Below are 20,223 nucleotides of genomic sequence, written 5' to 3' on the forward strand. Positions count from 1 at the left end.
CAGCTGGCTCTTTATTAGCTAACACACTACCATAAAATTTTAAAACATTACACATCCTACAATGTGATTTGTGGAAAGAAGTTGGTTTGATGTGTGGAAAAATTCAGTAAAATTAAGTCTTAGACAAGCATTTTCCAGACACTAGGCCAATAAAATCATGAGGATTTTGTCATCTTGCCACAGTCCAGAAGGCTATAGGTCAAAATCCAACCAAATTGAAGAACCAGATTAGGGGGTTTGGGTTGTTTGGTTGGGGTTTTCTTGGGGTTGTGGTTTTTTGGGTTTGTGGGGGTTTTTTTTGGTTGGTTGGTTTGGGTTTTTTGATTGCTTGGGGGTGGGTGGTTTTTTGTTATTGCTTTTTTGATGTGGTGCGCTTTGTTGTATTTTAAGTGAATAGAAAGAGGTAGTCTTCAACTGCAGGTTTTCTTTCTCTAATGGTATATGCCTCTTATGAATGTAATCGGCAATTTCTTAATGTAACTGAAAAAATCCATACCTCCAGGGGAAAAAAGCTCAAGATATCCAGTGGAGATCTGATTTTAAAGACTTCTGATGTGAGAAATCTTGCTAGACTGCTCAAAAATCTGGGAGAGGCATAAGGGAACTCAAAGGATTCAATAATTACTTTACCAATAATCTTCACCTGTTCCAAGGCAGGACAAGTTATATATGTCATTCTTGACCCTAATTTACCTAACCTGTTCAGAAACATCTCCAGTTATGGAAACTGCAGTACTTAAAAGTTCTTGTTGGTTAGAAAAAGCCTTCTTAAACAATAATTCCATGCTCCAATTTAGGCTTATAATTTCTTATTTTATCTGACAACAATACTGATCTGGTTAGCCTCCTATTTTACAGCAGCCTTTACAGCTTTCTCTCTCCTCAAGCTCATCTTTCAGAGGCTCAGCTTAATTCTTTCAGTCTTCCCACATAAACCGTGTTTTATGTATTTCTTGTGGGGCTTTTCTGTCACTCTCTTCTGACTTCTCTCCCAATTCACCCTCAAATACACTTAAGCAGGGGGCCCAGGATAGACTTACCAATAGCTAAGAGCAGAAGAACTACTTCATATTACATGATGTTTGCCTTTTTCACAACAGCATGATGTTTTTGACCATGTCCAGCTTGTGGTCCAATGTAATCCCTGACCTTTTGGGGTTTTTTTGGCAGAATTGCTGCTAGTCAATTGTAGCCTATCCCGTACTTGGGTAGCTGATCATTCTCGTTTAAACATGAACCTTGTTCTTGTCCTGATTGAACTGCATTCTATTTCTTTTTAAGGCCATTTCTTCAGTTGTCAATATAGTTTTGACTTGAAATTATGTCTTCTCAACAAACTGTTAGTAGTTCCTTTAGCGTTCTACTCCATTTTGTCAACCTCCTGGTACCACTGTCATTACCACAGAGCACAAGTGCATCTTATCAGTGAGCTAAGCAGAACTAAGTTGACTATACCTCTGTCATATGCTTGTTCTCCCACCCCCTCTCAGAAGATTATAGTTTTTCAACCTGGAAGCTAGCCATCCCAAGGCAGTGAAATGGCTTCTGGTCCAATACATGCCCACATACCAAAATATGGCTTACCCAGAACAAGAGCTTAGAGGGATTAAAAATTGATTTGATCAAGGACTAGCAGTACCACAAGCTTCAGGTTAAGTGCCTTTGAAAAATATAGAGATGCTTTGCTAGTATGTGAAATGAGCATATCTTCCAAAAAGCTAGTAACACCAGTGATTCTGTAATAAAGCCTACAGCCACAGGTACCAAAAAAAGTGAGAACCCTCAGTCTTAAGTGTCACCACATCTCCTTTATGATATTACTACGTTATAATATTTCTGCCTCAGGCCTAGATTTTTATTTTTATTTGTGTAAAAAACAAGCAACAAGGGAACCACTGACGACAATATCACAGTAGCAGAAGTTCTACTCCAGAGTTAGAATAGATTTCTGCATACTCTCATACTTGGATCTAAAAACATACCAAGGGAAAAAAAACCATACCAAAATAAAAGGGCAACACAAATGAACATAGTAGGAAGAGTATTTGTGCCCAGTGCAGACTTTCCAGGGAAAAGGAATACGCATGGCAACTGATGAGCAAATCAACACAAGCTAAAAATAAAATTGGGAACAAGGGTGTGGGGTCTTTTCAGTCTGGAGTTCTCACATGCACCATTCTATAACAGTTAAAAAAATCTTACCTTCAGAATCTGTAATCAAAGCCTCACAGAATACACACAGCAACTTCATACTAATACAGTAACTCAAATTTTTCTAATCCCTTCTTCAAATCAAACCAACAGCTTAACCCCTGGTAACATCATATACCCATACACACACCACCTTCCCAAGTGAGATTAAATGCTTACTTTCATAAGATAGTCTTGTTCTGAGGACATTACTGCCATCCATAAGAAACCTAAGCTATCATTCTGCTTAAGGGCACTCAAGATTAAACAGAAGCTTTAAAGACAAATACGCCCTTGCATTTCCACCCACCCCCTAGACTCGGTCACCTTGCAAAAACAGTCCCTTTACTACTCCCATGCAGAATTTGTAACGCATGCAAAACAAAACATACATGGAAGATTGCCTGGCAGACCTTCCCCTCACCTTTCAAGAGACATACAAAATCAAACAACTCCATGCGTTTGCAATACTGTAAGTTCTGGCTTACCGCTGCAGGTGGCTGATATCCTCCGTGTTGCTGCGACTGCACTTGGCCAACTGAAGCTGCATATCCCTGGACTGCAGCTGTTGAGACTGACTGGTCGTGCTGGGAACCATACGACACAGTCTGTTGACTGCTCACACATGATTCGGTATAAACAGATGACCCCTGGCCACTGTCAACTGTCCCATCAGCTGCAGAAGTTAAAGATAAAAATCTGCATTTCAAGAACTGCAGTCTGGATTCACAACTTGAAAGATATTATAATCAATCAAATAGTAGATTGATGTTTGTGCCATGTCACATGGATCTTAACAGCATTTTACCTCTTGTAATATTTTAGCTGGTTAAAACCAAATATTTTTCTTCAATACAATAATTCCTCACCAACATGCCTTCCCCTAACATATGAAAAGAAATCCGTAATTTCAGGCGTTCTTTGGGAAGATACTTAATAGTAAACCATGCTTCCTACAGAAGGCTAGGCTAGAAATAAAAAACTTAAATTCCATTAAATTCACATTGTTATGAATGATCTATCAAGGTTTAAGTTTTATATATTAAATTTTACACAGATATATAAAACATGTCTATTGTGCTGGCTGACAGATGCACCTGATGTGGGCATAATGGAGAACTTAAAATTCCTATTAACTAAACAGCAGATAGTTATTTGCTTTCTAACTTCACCATTCTAATATGGAAGTTCTCATCTACCATCATTATTCAAACACTGATTCAAACGTTGGGATGGCATAAGAGGAAAAGTTAGAGGAGTGTTAATACACCTTTTCATGTAGAGTATGTAAAACAGAAAATGAAACCTTTTTTCAGAACGCAAATTACGAGCTGAACTGCTTACATATTAATCTCATTTCCACCTTAAGCATAAGTTAACAAGGATTCAAATAAGTGTTTCTAATAACTCTAGCTGTACTGGTGCAAGAGTGTACAGCCTTCTGCAGGGCCAGAATATACTGTCCCTATAGGAGGGCAGCAAAAACTAGGACATGTGTTCATGCTTCAGGTGCCTCAGTTCTTTTAGTGTATTAAGTTGAAACAAAGGAAAATGATTTTGGGCTAAGGCACTGGACTGTGACTTGTGCTCAGCTAAGGCACAGGAATGCATCTTATTTTGCTGTGCTTTCTAGTGAATTAATGTTCTTCAGCAGACAGCAATGGCAGACAGCAACATCTTAAGATATTTACTGCTATACCCCCAAAAAATTTAAGACTCTAAGTGGGGGAACTGTGTAAGTGCAAGAGTTCCTAAATAAAGCAACTGACACACTTACAAAGAACAGATATACTGGGTTGCTGGAATTGCAGTTGTTGGTGTTGATCAGCTTCTGGTTCTTCAGGCTCCACTTGTGTAGAAACCGATGCTGAAGTAGTGGGGACAGGAGTAGTACCAGTGACAGATAGGGGATGCTTTGACCCTGCATGGGAAGCACTCGATGGTTGCTGCTGCTCCAGCTGCTGCTTCTGACTACCTTCTTCCTGAAGCTTCTTCTCCTGTTCTTCTCGCACCAACTGACGCTGCTCTCGCTTTCGCTTAATCAAAGATACCCTGTCCTTGATAGCTTTCGCCATTGTCTTGTGATCCCCTTCACAGACATAGCCAGATTCCACCTGAAGGAGGATATATTCACAGAATTCAGACGGCCATAGACAGCCACTGTTGTAGTGCTACAATATAAGCTACTGCTCTCTGGCACTAACTTCTCATTCACAAACTTCTGAAGCTGCTTTGTTTTTAGACTGTAACAACAGCAAATGCAGAGGCTGACATTTCACTGTCAGAGAATGCCAGTACTTCTGATGTTTTGCAAGACCACCAACACTTACCATTTCCTGTGCTACATCCTCTGGGACATCTCTCTCCAAATCAAAGGAGAACTCTATTGCCTCATTATCTTTATATTTGCCCTTGAGTTTTTTGATGTCTTCAATTCGCAGCCAGAGTTTAATGGCAATTTTCTCTCCATCATCTTCCTCTGCTAGTTCTACCCGTACTCCAGTCTCTTCTTGGAAGAAAGCATGATTCAAGAGGTCCTTAATAGCATATCTAGCATATGGGGAAAGAACGTAGACAGCACACGCAGTTAAGTTCTCAAAATATTAAGGCATATCCTTGCCTGATGATCCCCCAAATTCGTTCTCTACATTCGCACTTCTCCCATTAATTATTTGACAACCCATCATTGAAATTTCTATTTAAAAGCATGATGGATAAACAAAATGCAACGATGTTAGATGCAAAAAAAAAATTCTATATATACCACGCACTAGTCAGCAGAAGTACCAACAGATTTAAGTCAACTGAACAGGGTATCTATTAACTAAAACAAGGAAACCACAAAGAAACAGTTTGGTTTTACTGAACGTTAAGATCCAACTCACAACCCTTAGTCCCCAAACCAGTACAGTAATTCAAGTATGTATTTCACTCTATTTCAAGATCTTAACAAAAGCCTCATCTAGCAAATTCAGCATTAGATAAGCACCACATGATTCCTTTCATATTTTACAGTGTTTTGAACCACTTCAACTTGCATTCTGTTTGGCACAACTAGAAGCTTTGTCCTGAAGGTACAAAAAACATCTATGTTGATATCGGCACATCATTAACAATAGAAGCCTAAAAGTTAACTGCTTAAGCTAAGTGGTAAGAAATAAGTCACGTGCAGCCACAAAATTAACTTAAAACAGGGAAAAACAAAGTCATTTAAAACTAAGAAATTAAAAATACACAACAATGCCATCAGATGTAAAACTTCAAGAGTTAATAGAAGGGGATGAATAAACATCCATGAACTGAAACTCCGAACAGAATAGCGGGAGGCTAGAGGGTCCAAAGGCTGAAGGATTCTTAAATCAGACATTCAGTAAGCAACAACTAGGTAAAAGCAGAAAACAAAACCCCACTAATAAGCCATCAGAGCATTTATGGATTTCTTGTAATGTTGTAAGTTAATCACTTCAAGCAGAAGTCATCTTGCACAAAATTTGCATTAAAATAAGCAGCAAGAATTTAAAAAAATAGAAAAAGCCCTCAAAATAATCAGCCATAAAATGCCAACAAAATCAAAAGGGACAGGGCAAAACAAAGGATTACAGAATAACAAACCAACCAAACAATCCAAGTACCTGGTAACCCAGAAGAATTGTCCTCCACTATTTTGCTGACTAGGTCAAAATTTTAATAAAAGCAGTAGAATTTCTAAATAAGCTGACATGGATGGTTACTATAGCATTTGCACTTTTTCTGACACTGTTAATTCTCTAAACTAGAATAAGAATCTACCAAAGAAGAGAAGCTGCAGAAGCAGTACTGGCTTCCCAACTTCCATCAGAACACAGAAGACCCCAGGAACTAACTGGATCTGGTATAATCACAGATAGAAGACTCAGACAGCAAGTAATACCTCTACCTGAGAAGAAAGTACTTACCTTTCACCTTTGTTTTGCCGAATGCATCCCTCAATAATCTCCTTCACTTCAGGGATTGCTACTTTATCGAAGCTGGCTGGCTTGACACCCTGGAACATACAAGTAACAGAAAAACTGGATTTAAGCTTAAGTTTTGGTTGCATTCACAGACCAACTATTTTATACTCAATAACTGGCCTGAATTCCCCACTAGTGCAAATCAGAGAAATCTGATCCCAATCATACTATTCATTTGCTTTTAGTGATTTTTTGCAAACATTTCCCCTCCCCCCTCTTTTTCTCAGCTACACTCTGTAACAGAAGGCTTTGGCAGTTAGGTTCTCAGTTATGACAGGAGAACCATTTAGTTTCCAAGGAAGTTTCACTGGTTAGAGGCAAGTACACAGACTGGACTGAGAATGGAAGGAAAAGTTTCCTATGTCACACTAATGCATGAAACCACATGATTAATTTAACAGTTTCAAAGGATTCTGCTGCTTCCCATAACATTTCCAACATTATGAAGCAATTTAGACACAGAATGATTTTACACAAAAAACCTTAGCCCAGAATGATCCAACTGGATCATTAAATAACTTGTCCAATGTTAAAAACACACACACAAGAAAAATTAATTTCTTTAAAAAAAAAAAGGGCTTTCCTGTAAATTAGCTCTATCCAGACAACCTACTGTATTCAAACCACACTCCTGCATCACTGCTGTTGTGAGTTCAGGAAAATGAGCTTAGCAATACAGACCTTTACAAAAATCTCTTCAACAACACACAGTCATCCTTTCTCCAATACATGCTAAAGCCATTGGGGGAAAGCAAAACAAAAATCTAAGTATGATCAGCTACTCAAATCATAAAAGCAAATAGGCCGTAAGATTTGAGCATCTGGGAATTTTGAAAAACATTGCAGGCAGAGTGCCAAACTTCATCACTTAATTACAGCCAGAAGCTCTATTTTGGGGGCAATTGTCCACACTGCAAAATTTGGCACTCAGTTTTACTTGATTCAGCCTTTAGCTTCAAACTCTGTATTTAAGACAGCAGAATGAGAGAGGATGAAGACACCCTGTTCAATTTCTGTCATGTGAAGAGCCCATGTTTTCAAGCTGAACAATCCTGAATCATACACTTGATACCTCTGACCACGTGCCACTGGTAAATAACAACTACAGAAAAAAGTAGAAACCATAGAGTCTGAAATACAGAAATAAATGTAGTAGTACAAACATCATTCGTGTCCTACTCAGAAAGTACTTCTTCCAATATCCTATATGATACTGCTTCCCACCAAACTGGGACATCAAGACATGATCGTTCCCCCTTCCTCTATTGTCAGCAGGAAACAAGTCTTGAAATGGCAAGGTTTGAGTCTCTGAACCAGAATCTTTGCAACTACAGACCTTTTTTTAACTGAACATGGAGACTTAATACAATAATAATTTCCATCTACCTTTCGATACTTTTTCCCCCTTGGCCAGACATGGCAGTGTATTGACTTCATAAATTCACTACTTTAAATATTCTCTACCACACTCTTCCAGGAGAGGGCAGAGTCAACACCAACTTTAACAGATGCAAACACAAGACTGGAGAAGCACAAGAGTCCAGTTTTTCAATGGACAACAGTGCTATTTGTCACATTTTACAAAGGTGTTGTACCTGGACTTTTTAAAAGAAACAAAAAACCCCACCACTATAGAAAGACAGTTTCACTTGATAAAAACGTCCTGTTACAACAGCAGTCTGGTTATCCATTTCTTTGCTCTAAAATTTGCTCTTATGAAATTTTAGCAATTGAAATTCACAGAACTAAAGAGTATATTGTGACTAGAATAAGCCCCAAAACACAGTCTGTAAGTGAACATTAACTCAATGCTTTTAAAAGCTTCACTGAACATTGAGACTTTTGGAGATCAATGCCTCAGCTGATAAGAGACCAGACCAAAGTTTGGACAGGTAAGTTTAATACTGTAACCATTTCATATCATAAGCCTCCAGCTTCCTATTAGGACATCACAGAGCCCTATGCTCTATAGGGATACATAAAACTAGGTCTAGTGTTTACTACTGGCATCAAGTACCTGTTTGCATGTGTCTGCTCATACAGCAGACTAGTCAAAGGCACCCAGCTTTAATTATGACCAAGCTTAAAATGGGCCCAGGAATTCAGGTTCATGTATGTAGAGATAGATGTTTCTATACGTAATTAAACAGTCTCCTATATACACATATATAATCTATGCAAGAATTCTTCAACTGCTTACTGTATATATTGGTACCTAAATTTGCAAAAGTTTAACACACCTACATCTCCTAAATAGCTCGAGCCCTGGGTAGCAGCAGCTCACATGATGTTCATTCACACAGTGGCAGCAGAAGGAAGGTGTCAGATCTGTGACAATCGCATTTCAAAAAAAACTAAAATCTGAGTAAGACAACTGGTACAGCAAAATACTAACACAAAACCAGAACAAGAGTTTTCTTGTTAACTATTTTACCGTGTGCTCTGTTTCTTGCACTAAGCCTGAAAAGGTAAAGCTAAGAACACATTTTAAAACCAGTGATTCAGTCTGCTATCCTGTGTTTCTCTATCCTGAAAGAAATACCTGCCCAAAATTTTCAGGCTCTTCCCTGAGGGCCATTTTACAATACCCAGTTTTGTGAATTCCAAACCAAGAGTTCAGTTACAAAGAAAAGCTCCCGCCAGCCTCTTCCAGCATAGCTTCTATGTTCCTAGCCGCTCCTCGGGAAGTCCGGGAGAACCTCACCCTCAGGCCTAAAAATCAGAGGATTCTGCTTTCAAGTAGCTACTTATTTCTCCTTTTGTTCCACAGTCCACGAGAAGGGTTGCCTACAGTGCTGGCCAAGCACCCCTTACACTGAGGTTCAGGCCTCTTAAGTACCATCAGCTTTTAAAAACACTATTTCTCCTTCTCCAAGCACTAAAGAAAGCATCAAACTACTTTATATAAGAAGACAGAGAATACCAAGAATGATAAAAATAAGTCAGTGAAACCTTTTCTACCCAGAGCTGCCTTTACACCTTAATCCTCCATCACAGAGAAACCAAAGGGAGGCCAGGCCCCGCGATTCACATAACCTTGATGTGTCCTTAAGAGCGCATTAGCTGTGCGGTCAAGCATATGTTCATCAGTTTCTGAGCCCAAAGGCACTCAAGCACATACTAAGCCATTCAATATTCCCTTGTTTTCACCACACTGCAAAATGGTCATGTTCTTATATGCCTCTCCTGGCCCCCGAACTCCTTAGAAGAATCACAGAAAAAGCCAAACCTTTTAATCTACTAGTTTTATTCCCCAGCGGCAGTTTCATAAGAACTAAACACCCAAATCCCACTAGCATTTCTTCTGAGTTTGCTAAAGAAATAGGTGGAAGAGCTCTTGCAGAGGAAAAAAGACAGGTAGATAGGTATGACAGGTACACATGAAAATCAATGTTTTCTCAAGCTACCATCTAAACCAGCATGAACCAGCAGTGCTGCTGGAAGCAATAGTCTCCTGTCCACCATCTCCCATTTCCATCACACATGTCCTTTCCACCCTTTTGCCAGCACACACATTTACACAGCTGCAAAACGAACCAGATCGGTTTTTATCAGACTTGAAACAAACCAGAAAAAGCCTGCAGTAGTCTCCAGTGAGATGAAAATCCCCAGTCTGGTTCCCTACACTGTTGCACTAGCTCTACTAACAAGGGCAGAACAGCTTCTTTTGAAAGAAGTGCCAACTGAAAACCCACCAAACACCTTTACAATATAGGCGTCTATGTAGGTAGCACAAAGTGTAACTGATGCAAAACTAAATACTTATCTTACAGTCTTCATGTTAAGCATGACATTTCACTTATCTTAGATGTGGTACAGTTTGTGATCTTATCAGATTTTAATCAGGTGAAAAAAGTGTGTTCCGAAATTTAACATCCACATTTATATGGTTATTTGATCCATTAAAGACAAGTTAGGTAGTCTTAAACAAGATACTTTAAATACCAAATAGTAATGTTTTTAAGCTACCCAGAACTCCTCTTCACAATTTTTGCCTAGAAACACATAGTATTTTGCATTAGTTAGATCACCAGATTAGAACAAGATGCTAAACCGTCGACACACTAATGCAAGAGATACTGAAAATATCATTTAATTCATAAGAGAAGGTATAATCAATGCTGTAAAACTTCTAAAATGAGGACAGAGGAAGTGTTACATACCCTTAGCAATCCTGAATTTTAAAAAATAGTTAGATTTGGAATAACGCCACAGGTGGAAAATAGCAGAAGCAATAAGCATCCCAGCCTTGCTGTTAAGGATTTTAATCTATATTTTAAAAATTACAGGGGAAAAAAGTACAGTCAAGTTTAAAAGCTGAAGACCCAAGCTAAGCAAACGTAAAGCAGTTCAGCAGATTTGTCAAGAATTGATTCACCCCCAAAATCCTTTCTTGTGCCTACACACACTTCTATAGAGCTGAAATCCTTTCTTACCTCTTTAGCACAATCCTTGTGAGAGCAGCAACAGTGGGAATTAACAATTACAAATATGGGACAGATCTCTCTTTTTGTAAAATCCATCAGGAAAAGAGATGCACACACCAACAAATTAGGTGCTAGTTTCCGATGGAAATCTACTAGGCTGTGGACTTAACGCACAGCAGAAGGAAAGCAGACATCAAAGTTAGAAGGGAGCATTGTTTTCTGTTTGAAACCTCTTGTACTTTTCCAAGGCCAGTACATGAGGCTGCAGAGATCTGAGCGTAATATCTGCTTTTGCCACTCAAATACCAAATAGAAAAAATCAATATAAGCAAGAGGCAAGTGTGCCCTTTTCTGCCTGCCCAGCTAGCTGTAAGTAGGAAGAAGAGGAGGCAGCGCAGAGATCCTTTACTTCCTGCACGTCCCCGCCTCCCTGCTTGGCTGCTCTGCCTATTCTCCACCCAAGTTTTCTGCCACAGTTTAAGGGTGCACGTGAGTATTCCCCCAGCACAGAAGTACACTTTTAAACAGAGGTGAATGGGTTGGTCCAGTGTGTTGTTCTGACCCAAGGTTCCTGGCACTAGTTTTGTACTGGGGGGATGAAGGCAGGTGCTGTTTTGCCTTTTCTTTCCACAGAGCTACAGAAGTATGGTAACAGCTGACTAACTTCAATTTAATCCTAACAGAACACAAGACAGCACTAAGATAATAACAAGATATTCCACCTCTCTCCCTCCTGACAATCACATTCTGCTACCATTGACAACATCATCTGCCTTCCTTTTACTGAGCGCTTAGTGTAAGGGAAAAATGATTTGAAGGTGATTTTCGAACTTTGGACAAAGTTAGAAAGCTGTGCTGTTGCTTGTTTTATGCCTCATGTGCACAAATAATCCATATAGATATATTTTCTAAAACCTCTTGCTAGACTCCAAACCTAAACTTGAAGTCTGACTTTCTCTCTAGTATCTAGTTTCAAACATCCATTGTAAAACTTGTTCACTAATAAAATGAGTTGTTCACAGCTTCAGGGCTTTTGGGTTTGTTTTTTTTTTTGGAAGGACATAAGGAACAATGCTAAGGAAGTTCACATACACCATTTTGAAGTGTGAAGTGAGCAAATGGATTTTGTCAAACTAGTGATGATAAACTGTGATAAAATTAAATTTCACATTATTGAGATCACTCTTCACCCTAAAATAGCGTACTTAGTTCCTCAGGTACACCACAATTATCCCAGTGTTCGTTATACTATGCAACATCAATGCTGCAAAAGCAACACCTTTTGATCCTTTACTGGTCATTTTAGAAATCTTCTCCATCAGCTGCTGTGAAACTTTAAAGACATCAAGGGGAAAGAGATCATTAGAGATCCTGCTATGTTGAATGGCCTTCCAACTGCTTCACTAGACATTTTATAGGCCCCCACAAAAAAAAAAATTAAGTAACTGTTGATTAGCATCTCCATTTTAAGTGTTTATTTGCATTGTGAATGAAGCACATTCGAATTTTGCTTGGCATTGCTTGTAAATTTTTTTGTTGCTGCAGTTGCACTCAAACCAAACAGAGTTTGCAGTCAAAGCAAATCTACTTCACTGGAATAAAAAAAAAATCTAACATTTTACACATCTAATTAAGGCTACGCTTTGCTAGGGTACATTGTATGACCTGCAGAGAACATTAAATGTTTCAGCTTTTAACAAGCGCACAGCCTACCTGTCCCAGTCTAACCACAATTCTTGCTTGGCTCTTTTCAAAGGTCCTGTAACTGCAGAGCTTGAAAGGAATTCTACCATAACTGATTAATCTTCTCAAACTGAATGTTCTAACATTGCAGTCCAGAGGCTAATAGAATCAGCAAAGTCAAATCACACAAACAAAGCAATTACAGTCTCTACATTTTCTTTTCACTAGGTTGTTACCATTCTAGTTTGAGCCAGTCCCAGGCTGCCACAAACCATTAATTCCAGGAATTTAGACAGAACATATGATTCCAGTGGAAAACAAGCCAATGATCCTACCTCCTTCCCCACAGTCTCAAAGAAGCCCCAAGGCAATGGTATATATGGCATTTAAATTGTTTTACCCCATGATCATCTGAATTTCACCACCTGCTATTAGTTACTTACCCAGCACTCAGAACCTACAGGTTTAACTATTTCACCACCTTTTCTGTCTTTAGTCTGTTACCTTAATCCTGTTGTCTGTTCTAGAAACAATCTTACTGACTTAGTTCTTTCCTTATTTCACACATATCAGGTACACCTGTAACTATTTCATAATTCTCATCCCAGTCCAACTGAATACCTATTGTGAAAAGGAAGACTTCAGCCTAAGATTTACTCAGTTGAAAAGAGATATGGATTGCCTGCAGAAGATGGATTTTATTGTCTTGTTAAAAAGCAAGCTTAAGTAGTTGAGACTGCAAGGGAAAAAATGCAAAACCATGCAACACATTCAACAGAAGTTAAAGTTTAGCTTCTCTGATTTCAGTATTTTCATAGCAATTAATTCTGGACAATTGATAATTCTGCCAAGAATTAAATCACTAAATCCTGCAGAATAAGCTCTGCACCAGATCAGTATCCTAACAGAGTAAACAGCATTACTGCAATACAAGCAGTAGGAACAGATGAAAGCTTCCAGCGAGCAAGAATTAGCTTATGAGGCACTAACTAGACTAGGACAGGCCTAGTTTTCTTCAGTTCTGATCAGTGACTGCACATTTGGTACCCAATACCTTCTGAACTTGATTGATCTACAACCATCCAGACCAAAATTCATATCTCGGGTCTTAGAGAGCTCTATGTCACTAAAATAGCTTGACCAGTCTTCTGTCCTTACCCTCTGTGATGCAGGTGTATAAGCAATTAAGTCCCATGATTCTTAAACTTCTCCAGACCAGTCATCTTCATGACTTGCAACAGATAACCATGTATGCCCAGATTTCACAAATACTTTATAAAGACAACAGAGGCACTGTAGTATTTATACAGGCCTTCTTGCTGCAACCTCACTGATGACAATTTAGAAACTCTCTTCCTCCTCAATTTACCACCTACTCTCAAACAATTTTGAGGTATTAATAAAAAACAAGCAGCCAGCCACAACAGTAAAACAATTCCCCAAGATACATTATTAAAATTGCTACACACAAGGTATATTTGTACTTTGATCAACACAGCCACAGCAACTGCTTATTCTTAAAGCTTGTGAGGTTGCTTAAAAGAAGCTTCTAGTCATTTGCATGAGAGAATCTTTGGTGGAAAGAACACAACTGACTCCTCATTTGACTAGCCATCACTGCTGGCCCCCCATCTCCAACATCTGTATTCTTCAACTGATCTCCAAGCCCAGGAACCGCAGAACACTGACACTGCCTGTTTAACCAGCTTCTTCGCCAGTCTCAATATTGTGTTTTTACTTATTAAACCCAGAGAGTTTACAGCATTAAAAGCCTTACAACTCCATGTATTTCCAAAACCATCCAGTCAGAGCTAATTTAAGACCAATAGAGTAGACTCCAGTTCTGTTGCTTTGTTTCCACACTGTTCAGTTTGAACAAGAACTAGTCATAACTCTTTCTAGAAATTGCCGGCTGCAATCCTTTCCAGCACTCTCAAGTAAAAGGTTATAACAATGTAAAAATCACTGTATTTTTGATAATATTGAAATGCAAATTACACTATGCACTACTGCTGAATATATACCATGCCTTATGGCTACCCCATTGACTAATTATCTATCTAGCCCAGCACACATGGCATTTTAAGGTTTTACTTTAGACGTGAAAGTCCACTGTACTTCAGCACCTCCAGGTAAATAACAATATCAACCTCTTTCAAAACTCCTAAGAATCTGGAGCCTTTATGACTAGCTACACACATGGTTTTAGCTCGAAAGTAGATTAGTTAATCACAGCACCTACTGTAACTGCAGCAATCTAATGAATAGAGGTTGTTATTCAAGCTCTGGAACAGGAAATTTTGCAACTGCAAGGCAGGACACAGTTCCTTAGTGTACAGTTGGCAAACAATTGGGATATAGGTGCATGTGACAGTGTAAAGAGCCTTGTTTAGAAACACACAGTATGAGGATGGAAGTTCCTCTGAAATGACAGTAAAGTCTGATTGGATAAGTGAATCGGGCACTAACTTTTCAGGTTTTATTCTTGCACAAGACCATAAAGGTAGGAGCAGTTTAATCTATCATGCACAATTCTTTAATCTCACACTTAGGAGCAGGGATGCACCTTTATTGTCCAAGAATATGCAGTGGTGAACATCTTAAGCTAGCTGAATGACCCTTTATTTTCTTGGGACTTCAGCTTGGAAATGGCTTTCAAAAAAAATACAGACATGCCTAGACAGATTTCAGTGCTATAAATTTAGAAATGCCAGTCACACAATACTAAAAGTGTCTTCTATTTTCAGTATGGAAAATATATTTTTTAAAAAAATATTAGTTGCATTCTCTGCTTTAATCAGCTACCATTCTGATAGGAAAACATCATCTAGTACTCATTTTTAAGTTCAGGTACAGCAACTGTAATTCAAAAGCCACAGATTAGGTCCAGTGGACTTGGAACTGAATTAAGAAGAAAAATCCAACATTGAGTTTTTTCAGTGGGTCACAAAACACATTTGGTACCAGAACTAGCCCTTAGAACATACTTACTAAAAGGCCTAGGATAACGTTGCAAACATGGAAAATAGCACACAATTCAGACAATGCGCCAAAAAGCCATCGTCCTTTTTATTTTATGACTTATTCTAATAGGAGTGAAGGACTTCTATTTGTGTACCAAAGACTCAACAGTTTCAGAGGGTGGTCCTAAAAGGTATCCCTGCTATGTAGAGAACTTTATGATGTTGGTAATGGGTGGTAAGGTAGAAACGTCTCTGAAAGAAGTTTAACTTAAAGTCACAGGCTCATAGTGTGAGGAAGCTTTTAAATATCCTCACTAGACAGCGAAGCAATAGCAATGTGTTTCTTATTTTTCAGCCTATTTTTCACTCTATTTTTGGGAATAAACTGTATCTATAAAATCACGTTCAACCTGAGTAACTTTCACTCTTCTAATACAGGAACAAATAATAGCATTCCAACAGGCATATGTCGCCCCACATTGCTGCCTCTTCTGGGAACAGCTCTCAGTAACCTGGAGGTAACTATAAAGGGTTTATGTAAAATTTTGGTGGAGTTCTTGCCTATGAATCACATAATAATCTCAAAATAACTTATTTTTACTCAATACCCCTGTGAGCTTCCACAAGACTAAAACTTTCCTGGACTTATCCCATTCCTTACCCGTGTGCAACTGTAGCAGTACAGTTGGCAGGACATGAAATAGTAGCCCATGCATTCTTAATGTCAGTATTTTTGACTAGTGGCACTATAACTGATAAATAACATTGAGCTATCAGTCTCCCCACAGTAATGCTTCAGTGATTCATTAATGGTTCCCATCACACTGCAAAGCCAGGCATTTTAGAAACACCATCTCTTGTTAAAGTAATCTAAAGTAAGAGATAAATAGATGTCAGTACAGAACAGATTAAATACCAATATCATGGTTTTAAGAGACCTGACCCTTAACAGATAATGAACTTTTTAATTTTTAAACATGCATTGTTTACTCAGTATTCTGTGAAATTATTTGGTTTTCTAAAAATACATTTTGAAACTCTGCAATGCAAAAAAAATTTAGAACTTCAGATTGAAAAAGTATATTTATTTTATGCAACTCAACTGAAGCTCACCCCTCTTAATTCCTGGACATTTTTAAATCATGTCCAATTCAAAAGTGTTAAGAGACACATTCCAGGCTCAAGAGTGAACAATATAAATAAAAAATATCTCCTTTCACTTCAAGCCAAGTTTGTTTTACAACATCAATATTGACAAAACAGTTTTAGCTGTAATCTAGAAGCTTTTGACACTGAATAGTACAAATGCCTCTAAGATCAACTCGTAGAAGTGAGCTACTTTTAGAAAGGAATTCAGTTGAATGAGCCTTTTTCCTTCCAACTTCGGATATCATCTGACCTAGCTGTGCAAACCATATAGCATATTATATATATATATATATAACTCAGTGTTCAAGCTGATTCGTGCTTTTCCTTACTTAGATCATTGTCACTTCTTCAAGAGAACTTCTAATCTAACATGCAAAGCTTCTTAAGATATTAATGCTCCAAAAACCTGAACTCCCATCTTCCATTTTTAAGGCTATATATTTTTGAATGGATGAGTCAGTGACTGAACCTCCACCCAGGAAGATTCTTCACTCTTAAAGACATTCCAGCAAAATGCTTGCAACTGAGTTGAAAGCTACAAAAAGCAAGTGGTAGAAGCTCAAGCATTCTTTAGTCCATCAATGAGACGCAGAGGAATTGCATCTGATGTACAATTTTTCTATTTGATTCATAAGCACCTGAAGTTTCTTCTTTCAATGAATACAATTACAAGAGTTTGCCCTTTCTTAAAATTAATGTTTCCTGTGCTTGGTTGAAGGTTCAGGGTCTTTTAGTATCTGCTTTAACAAAAGACTGCTTGCTCTGTTTGAGGGTTACCTCCCACTACTTTTCCATTGACTTTTTAAATGAATGCTTTTTTCCACTTGAAAGCTTCATAGGAGGGGGCGTGTCTAAATCTACCTGAACCAGACCAAGACAGCAAGTTATTCAAGGTAAAGCAACAGCTTCTATGTGACTTCCTTTAGGCACATATTTGCTTCCAGAAAGCAAAGAGGACATTCATCAACATTCATTAAGTACTGTAAGTAAAATTAATTGGAAGTCTAAAGGTTGAACGTTTATATTTGCTGCCTAGGAGCCCTTGGGAAGACAGAAAAAAAAAAAACCAAAGAGGTGGGATACTTTATCCATTGCATTCTAGCGAAAATGAAGTAGTTGACTAGTCTAGACAATTATGATGCCTAACTTCCAAGACACTAAAGAGATTAATTTCATCTCAATTGGCCAAACTGCAGCGCCTTAACTGCCTGGTTTCCAGCCAAGAGAATGACCTTCACTCTAACCAGTGAGCTTCAGTTCCCACCAGTTAGGGAAATTAAGGATTTTTAAACAAGTTAGACACTGCCTGGTCAGGTTATTCATTATGTACCTTGTTCCCTTGGGCCTTTTTTAAGCTCTGTAGAACAGAGGAGAAAAATGTTGTGCCCACTCTGTGGAACATTTCAGTACAGAACTCCCCCCCTGCCCGCCCCCCCTTCTCATCTTAAGGCCAGCTCAGAAAGCAGACATTTGTTTACAGAGGAGAGATACTGGACTTCTGGTGAAAGCAAGAACAAGTGCAAAACTTCACTTTGTCAAAGTAAGCATGGAGAAAATTAGGTATAGAGCACAAGTCCATCAGGAGAACTTAAACGGTAAGTTTATATAACGGGAGGGGGTGAATGAGATATGGGAGTTTTCTGCTCATACTCCACTAATTAATACATTTGAAACAGGTCTTATTAACTTTTTTGCAATGGAAATATCTTGATTTTTATTTTAGTAGTAGATGGGCAAGAATGAGACAAATCTGTGTAATACACCCATTGTCTTTTTACTAGTCCTGGGACTAGTCAGTCACCTAGAAAATTTAAATGTAGGACACCCAAGTATTAGAGAATGAGCAATCAGCACCTCTACACACTTACAAAAAAGTGATCTTTGTGCTGCAAAATGAAAGCTTGAAGGAAATGTGGTGGAGAAGTAATCAAGGTCTATGCTACATCTGAGTCCTAACTGCAACATAAGCAAGAAAAATAAAACAAGCTAGCTTTTGAGGCAACCGCATGGGTTATATCGGTCTCATCAGAAGCTGAGACAAAGCAGCTGAAGCTACTGCAGTTAGTTATGTCTTCACTGCATTGCTTCCCAAACAGACTAAATTAAGAAATCCTATTTAAGATGTCTGCTCTATAAATACCAATGTTTTCATTTAAATTCACATGTAGCCCATTTCAAATATCTCCCATGACAAACTGTTTAATTGAAATATGCATGGAACAGATCAAAGAAAGAATACCAGTCTCCAGAGAGGAATGAATTCAGACAGTGAAACCTCCCTGAATTTTACCAAGATGTTACACTCCTTTTGTGCAAGTGAGTATGTAATAGAATTAAGTTATCTTGATTATATTTTATTTTGGAACAGCCTGTATTGCTTTGATATTGTGCAGAACTGCAAAAGGAAAAGGTGGGGTGACCCATTCCTTAATCTAAGTGTGTCACAGATAGTTGTGTCTGCACAAGAGGGCAGAGGAAGGAAAAAAAAAAACTCATAGGAGCAGGCAAGACTACCTTAATAGTGCAGATTATTTTCAATTAATTACAGACTTAGATGATTTTTTTTCTGAGGCCAAGCAGGCAGTGAAGCACCCACTGGACACATTCAGTCCCAGCTGAAGAGGCATTCTGCTTAAATCACAGAGATTCCACCTACACACACACCCACCCCCCCACCCCCAATAAGGTAAAAATCCCAGGAGTTGCAATTTCTTTAAGTACTAACTACTACTTCATTTGGAACGATTTCCAAAGAACAGCAGAAAATAGTTTCAATGAAGAAAACAGGTTGTTTTGAAACAAAATTGCAACATTGTGACTTAATGAAAACAAAGAGGCAGGCTAGGCTCTTGTACACTTGAGTGACAAGACATGTAGATCTCATTTTCTGTTCTGAAGAAACAGCTAGCAAAAGGCTCTGGACTGAGTATGCTAGAGGGTGCAAGTACTAACCAAGATCAATATTCTGTCAAACTCCTGCCTACTTCCTTACCAGAACTGTAAAACAAAGTTCAGTTTGACACTTGAACCCTACAAAATTGTAGACAGTTGGGTTTTTTTAGCCAGGCATTTACTCAGACTCTTCTACCGAAATAAGAATTCTTCTAGTGAAAGTGAGCCAGAAACCGAATTTAATGGCATTTCTGTTTCTTGGGCCAGGGAAAATTCGGGAACTTTACCCCAGCACCACTTCAAGGAAAAACAGGAACGTCCCAGTGAGACAGTGTAGCCAATATAGACAACATCTTGTGAACAGCACACTCATGCAGCAGTGCTGTTATCCAAGATGTGAGGCAACAATAACTGCCTGGGCCAAAAAATGTCTCATCTCTAGAAGGAACTTCAGCCTTTAGATCTGATATCTAGGTCTTTGTTTACTTAACTGTATTATTTAATCAGAAAACTGCTTCCAACCATGAGAGAAGACCCTGAAGAGAAGAGGTAGAACACCTAACCAAGTACTCTGAGCAATCCCAGCAACGCCCCAACCCAACACTGCAGTATCTGGGCATCAGCCAGATAAATCCTTAACACAAAAGGCATACGGTCAAATATGCAATGCGGCTGATGGCCTAGAAGGGAAACCAAAACACCACCAAAATGGGAGAAAAGAATGTAGGCTGGTAGTACCAAGTCCAGTCTTGAGAGAACACCCTGGGCATTAAGACACCTTTTACAGGCTTCTGCTCTAAGCAACAGCAAGCATTTAAGCTAATGGAGCAACTTTGCTTTTTACTAAGCCTACTAGTTACTGCTAAGGGCATGAGGGAAATCAATTAATTTAAACACATCACCTGCACTGAGTGGCCACACATTTTG

General features: G+C 38.6%; 1 protein-coding gene across 6 annotated transcripts in view; it reads right to left on the reverse strand.

Moving 5' to 3' along the window:
* The window catches only part of WNK1 (WNK lysine deficient protein kinase 1), a 106,324-nt gene that overhangs the window by 41,215 nt on the left and 44,886 nt on the right, over positions 1-20,223 (reverse strand). For all 6 annotated transcript variants that reach the window (XM_075115875.1, XM_075115885.1, XM_075115858.1 and 3 more), the window contains exons 5-8: positions 6,126-6,214; positions 4,521-4,740; positions 3,968-4,304; positions 2,679-2,866 (exon numbers count right to left, since the gene is read on the reverse strand). In XM_075115875.1, the coding sequence (XP_074971976.1) occupies positions 2,679-2,866; positions 3,968-4,304; positions 4,521-4,740; positions 6,126-6,214 (834 nt within the window). The remainder of the gene's footprint in view (positions 1-2,678; positions 2,867-3,967; positions 4,305-4,520; positions 4,741-6,125; positions 6,215-20,223) is intronic.

Source organism: Phalacrocorax aristotelis, chromosome 1 (genome assembly GCF_949628215.1).
Source record: "Phalacrocorax aristotelis chromosome 1, bGulAri2.1, whole genome shotgun sequence".
Lineage (NCBI taxonomy): Eukaryota > Metazoa > Chordata > Aves > Suliformes > Phalacrocoracidae > Phalacrocorax > Phalacrocorax aristotelis.